Genomic DNA, 6,000 nt, shown 5'->3' with positions numbered 1-6,000 from the left:
GTTGCTAACTTGCCATTCTTGTGCAGTTAGGGATTCTTTCATACATTTTATTGACTTAACATTAAGGTTGATGTACATTTTCTTTTGATGCCAACTCATGACAGAGAATCCAAGTATTTTCACTCAAATTTGATAGTAAGTTTTCTTACAGTGTGTTGGCTACACTTAGAAACTTTAATAGGTGAGACAGATCCCAGATGAAGCATAACTCTTGTTTCTGTACATCTTGCAAATATCCATAAGGATATCTTATAGCTAAAAATACAATTTTAATTTTTTTTCTATAATTTAATCAAGCTATACAAAAAAAGTATGTTTCTAAATAACCTTTTCCACTCATGTAACAATGAATGTGTGTATGTCCAGCATGTACATGCATACATATGTTTGTAAGAAAGAGCTGCGGGTATAGGGCTAGAAATCAGCAAGGAGCTGTGTATGTATAACAAATATACAGTCACATTTAATAAATCAACAGTCCTCTTAATCACTAAAGATCCAGTATTGAAGGTGTACAATATACATAATTACAATAAACACTCATCCAAAAGGGAAACCGCGTCCCTCACCAGTTCAGTGTCCAATATGTCGATTCCAAAATGTTCAAAGGCTAAATGATTCAGTTCACTGAGGCAATGGACCAAACCGGTCCAAATGGTGAGGTGCCAAAGAACAATCCGTGTTGGGAGGCAGTGTTACAATCCACAAAGGAAGATGCCTGATGGAAAGGCGGTGGGTGAAATGCAGAAACAGAGTTCCACAAACCGGGTTCTCCGCCGCCTTACAAGGCTCCGGATTCAGATCTTGTTTCGCGGAAAATCCACTTCATCGGGACGGTATGCATCACACCACAATTACAAGTCCCCAATCTTCTGTGTGTCCTGAGTTCTTCTGCCTAGCTTCAACGCACATGGAGAGCGGTGGACTGCTCATATGTGCTTCATTCAAGAGCATCTGAAGCTGTCCAACCACTATTCCAAAAAAATAAATAAATAGGTATTGTCCAAAAAAGGCAGATTAGATATTGTCCTGATTGCCCAGGTTAATAGTGTCCAGTTCTTCTTCAGGAGGTACCAGATGGCTGGTTCCTTCAAGATCTCAAATACACATCTCTCTATAATGACATTTTCATCACTCAGCTGATAAGGCTGAGGTGTCTTTCCTGGCTGGCCATTCACCAAGAAGCAAGGGTTAAGAGGGGCACCTCACATGTTGCTGACATCTTTTCTTAATACATTGGGGAACATTGCTCATGCTTTTGTCACTTTCCAGCACATATCCTATGTAGCATGTTTATCTGCCTCTGTCTGGTAAAAATGGTTGGGTCAGCAAATATATAAATGTCATTCTCTTCTTGAAATCAACAATGCACAGTTTCCCGTTTTTATGAGGATGTGACTGCAGCAAGGTCTGAAAAGCAGCTGTGAAACTAATAAAAATGTGTCAGGGCTCTGCTGCAGGAAGAGGCTTGGGTGGTGCTGTCCACTGAGCGTGGTAAGACTATCATGTGAACAAATGCTGGCTAGCTTTTTTCCTATTATTTACTGAGACTAATGGGATGGATTATCACTTCCTTGTTTTACCAAGTTACAAAAAAAGGTTTGCCAATTTAGTTTCTCTTGGTTAACAAATCTCAATTACCAACAGAGTATTTAGCACTATTAATTCATCATTTATGAAAATAGGGTATTAATAAAATTAGTGAAAATGAGAGCCATTGCCAATGGCATTGGTGTGAATTATATGTGTTAACTTGAAACAAAATCATCAAAGGTGTTACCAGCTTTTCTGCTTAATGTCTCTCAATTCCCTTCCTTGTTGAGGTCCTTGTCCCCCAAGACATTTTTTCCATGTGATTCCCAATATCACTAGTATTGCCTTGCCAGTGGTCAAGAGGGAAACCTCTCTTTTCTTTGTCCTTAGAACATTTTATGGTATTCAGTCTTAAGAGGTTATCTGCCCACTAATAAATATTTTTTCTTGCTAGCGCTTAAAAATCTGATCATCTTTAAATATCTTCTCAACATTATCTATATTGGGTGTAAATTTTATGTATGATTGCCCCAAAAGAAGTTTTTAGTACTCATAATAAAGCTTTGGAATTTTAAAAAATTCAGCTTCATATTCAGAGATAATTTTACCCATATTAGTTTTTTGTTACCAGGTAACTAGTGCTTTCTGAAAATGTAATTCCAGCAATTACTTGAAAAATCCTCCAGTATACCTTGCCACAAGTTTGACACATTTTTAAAATACTGTCAGCAAAATAGGGAAATGCAAAGTGAAGCAAAGTCTAACTAAATATTAGAAAAAATTACTGACTGACAAGCCAACCATACTAAACCATCAACAAACTCTGAGTATGTATTCAAATTTTCACAAAGCTTCACACTGGGTTGTCTTGAGGGGGTGGGGTCCCCATATTTTGGCAGGGTTTGGCATCCAGCAATTCTAAATATTTTGTGAGACATTGTTTTCTTACTGCATGGCTAGGAATCAAGGAGAATCTACAAGTCATGTGATAGTTATCCCCACAGAGTGGGGATCCTGAACTCTATTTGTGGTATTCTTCCCAAACAAAGTGAATGGGAAATCCTTGCTTGCATATTTCATGTATGCTGGGAACTCTCTGAAGCACTGCTAAAATTATATGATAAGTATGCTCCAGATGTAAGCATTTAAGACCGTTGCAGCTGGCATGCATTATAAAAACCAAACTGGTGACATACCTAAGCATGTGATGGAGGTGAGGCTTGGTTTATTCTGAGTGAAGCCTCTTGACTTTCACTGGCTGCAATCTTGTGAAGGGACTTTTGGTTTATTTGACTCAATGAATTGCTTTACAGGGCATCATTGACAAAAAAACTGTAATGATTTGATTGCCTTCATCCCAATTCTTTTTCTATTTTCTACACACACCCACACACACCATTTATAGTGTGCCTATCTTACTGAGACTCAAGGCGAATTACATAGTGTGAGATTAGTACAGTCAATATCAAGGCCATTTCAATAAACAATGCCAATAAACAACAGGGTAAATCAATGCAAGTTTACAAATATATACCATTAGCAATAATCCAATACAGAGCTGAAGAAATGCTGAAACAGAGCATAAGCAATTCTTGGGTTGACACTAAACAATATAGAGCTACCCAGTAGGATCATACTTAAAACACAGGCAGTACATAGGAGCACATACTTAAATCAACAGATTGGGTGTAAGACAACAGTGGTGAAGTCTATGGTCCCTAAATCATTAGTGAAGCACCTCTTTGAGACCCCCTCCCTACAATACAGCCCTATCTGAGTAAAAAAGCCACTTTGAATAATTCAGTCTTGCATCATTTGTAGAAAGCCAGGAGGGTGGGGGCTCTCCTGACCTCAGGCAGGCGGTTCTGCATCCTATGGCAATACTCATACATACATATACACACTGTTGGCTACAAAAATTTTAAAAAATAGCATACGTACAAATATTTAAAACTTCAGAGCGATTTTTGAATAGGTTAGGGAAGTGTGACAGGAAACCTATTCTCAGAATTTCTGTTTGCTGTGAAACCTTGTTAAATGTTAACATAGATTTCCCACATACACCAGGCACCAACATTGGCTAGTCCAGAGAATAATGAGTTAACCACAGGAAAAGGCAAGCCTCAACAGAGCTTCTGCTATGGTCTGCTATGCAAGATGTAATGTGTGATACAATAATTAGAGAAGTTAGAAACCTGTTTTGGAAATCAGCATTCTTCTGTTAAACACTCTGCTGCCGTCTCAGCTTTCACCATGTTTCTTTCTTTGTGTCTGGCGAGCATCACAGTTGTGCTGTTTGAAGGTAACTTTATTAATAAAATTTTAAATGATAGTAGATGACATGTCTCCGAACTCACTGCTTCAGAGATATATAGCATTTTTAGAGTATACAAGGCGTTAGATGTTCCATGTTCAAGTTAAATCATTGGTATGTGACTGCAGTTCCATAATTTATAAGTCTCTAATCCCAAATTTATAAAGAAGTAACTGCACTCCTAAACAGAGTAACCCTTCTAAATCCATTGACTTAAATAAACTTAGAATTCTCCTTAGAATCATGTTGTAAATCCCATTGATTTAGTTCTAAGTAAATAAATTTAGGATCAGACTGCTCAATTTATATAAAGTTAATACACTGATGTTATTTATCTATGATTGGTAAGCATTATCAAAGCCATGGGAAATTAATATATTATTACTTGTACATTAATTCATCATGAACAATATGCCATATTTCGATATTTGAATAATATGTTTACTATTTTTATTAGCAGAAGAGCTTATAAGCTATCTTCCATTCTGAGAACCTGTGGGATCTTTTGCTGTGGAATGCATTCCATGGTGTGGATATGTAGCATAAGCTGTGACATGTTTCCCCTCAGTTTTATAAGAAACAGTGATCATTATGCACTATAAAGCTGTGACAGCAAGAGCTGTGAGAATAAAGGGTAACATGCTATCTGAGCACTGAGTTCAACATTTGAAAATGAAATACATCTGCCAGAGATGATTAAGAGTGGCTGCATAATCAGACCACAATTCTTAGCAACTAAGGGCCTGTCCGCTAAGTACTTTGGTTTCATGCTGTTTTGTTTCTGTTAGATAACACTTTTTTAAAATTAAGAAAACGAGCACTTAGCATTTTGTTTTCTTTTGGTACTTCTGTCTAGTCAGAGATGCAAAGGGCATATTCCGAACTGAATCATAAAAGAAAGCCTTTGTAACATAAAAATGATATTATATGAAGCTAGTCTTAAAATAATTTACTAATCATTTCAGAAACAGCTTCAGTAAAAGCACATGGTATTAACATTTTTACTGAAAAGTTAAGCTTCATGAAGATGAAGAAATGGTTATGTGGCCATAAATAACTCAGCATTTTTGTCTGGGCACCCCCACTTTTATTCATTTTTAAATGTCTTGTTTGGGTGTGTTATACCTCCAACTCCTAGGCTTGTCTCAGAAGAACTTTATACTTGAGGATGTGGGAATATATACTAGGCAAAATATTATCAGAGAATAAATGGCCTCTTAATGAAAGATTACTGAGCGGGACCTCTTAGAGATATAGAGACTATTTGCTTTGATACCATTCTTTTTTAATCACAATAGCATCTTCCCCTATAGGTTTCTTGGCATCAGGTGACAGAAATCTAGTGCGAGGAGTGGTGGGCCAGAACATCACTTTACCCTGTAATTACTCTACTGACAAACATGGGATTACAAGTACATGCTGGGGGCGAGGAATTTGTCCCACTTTTAAATGTTCTGATACAATTGCCTTGACTGATGGACAATACGTAACGTACAGACAACCCAGCATGTACCAACTAACAGGAAATATTCATCAAGGTGATGTGGCACTGACCATTGTGAATGTAACCGAAACAGCGAGAGGGATGTATTGTTGTCGTGTGGAAATCAAAGGCTGGGGCAATGATCAGAAAACCCATGTGCAAGTTGTGATTGAGAAGGGTGAGCAGAACACTTCCATCTGGTGCGGCATTATAGAGGATTGTGCTTGCAGCATACTTTAAGTCTGAAACAAGATTACAGTTATTAATGGCTTGATTTTTCAAACTTTTCCAGAAAAAAAATTACAACGTATTTGACAACTTATTACAACGCCATTTGAGGGGTGGCAAGGCCGTTTTCGGCATCCTCTGTCCCTTTGCCGGCCTGAAGGGTGGCGGAGGAGCCCCAAAACGGCCTTGCTGCCCCTCAAATTGCCGCCGCACAGCCATTTGAGGGGCAGCAAGGCTGTTTTCGGCCTTCTCTGTCCTTCTGTGGGCCCTCTGCGGGATCCCCCCCCACCTGCCAGCTGATAGTTTAAAGGGACTTGCAGCTTGCAAGGCAGGAAAGGGCCCTTTAAACTGTTAAATGCCCCTTTCCCTGCCACAGCTAAGTGGCCGGAAAGGGGTATTTAAACCCCACGAACCACGAACTGATTCGTAACTGGCCCAGTTC

The 6,000-nt window shown here is 38.4% G+C and overlaps 1 protein-coding gene across 1 annotated transcript in view; it reads left to right on the top strand.

Annotated features, from left to right (window-relative positions):
- Positions 1 to 3,754: 3,754 nt before the first annotated feature.
- LOC129327609 (T-cell immunoglobulin and mucin domain-containing protein 4-like) overlaps positions 3,755 to 6,000 on the top strand; it is a 46,691-nt gene continuing 44,445 nt past the window's right edge. Inside the window, exons 1-2 of the mRNA XM_054976365.1 lie at positions 3,755 to 3,835; positions 5,161 to 5,508. Coding sequence (XP_054832340.1) covers positions 3,787 to 3,835; positions 5,161 to 5,508 — 397 coding nt within the window. The 5' untranslated portion in view covers positions 3,755 to 3,786. The remainder of the gene's footprint in view (positions 3,836 to 5,160; positions 5,509 to 6,000) is intronic.

The sequence above is a fragment of the Eublepharis macularius genome, chromosome 4, assembly GCF_028583425.1.
Source record: "Eublepharis macularius isolate TG4126 chromosome 4, MPM_Emac_v1.0, whole genome shotgun sequence".
In the NCBI taxonomy this organism is placed as follows: domain Eukaryota; kingdom Metazoa; phylum Chordata; class Lepidosauria; order Squamata; family Eublepharidae; genus Eublepharis; species Eublepharis macularius.
Note: the sequence above shows the minus strand (reverse complement) of the source record. Positions and strands in the feature narration are given on the sequence as shown.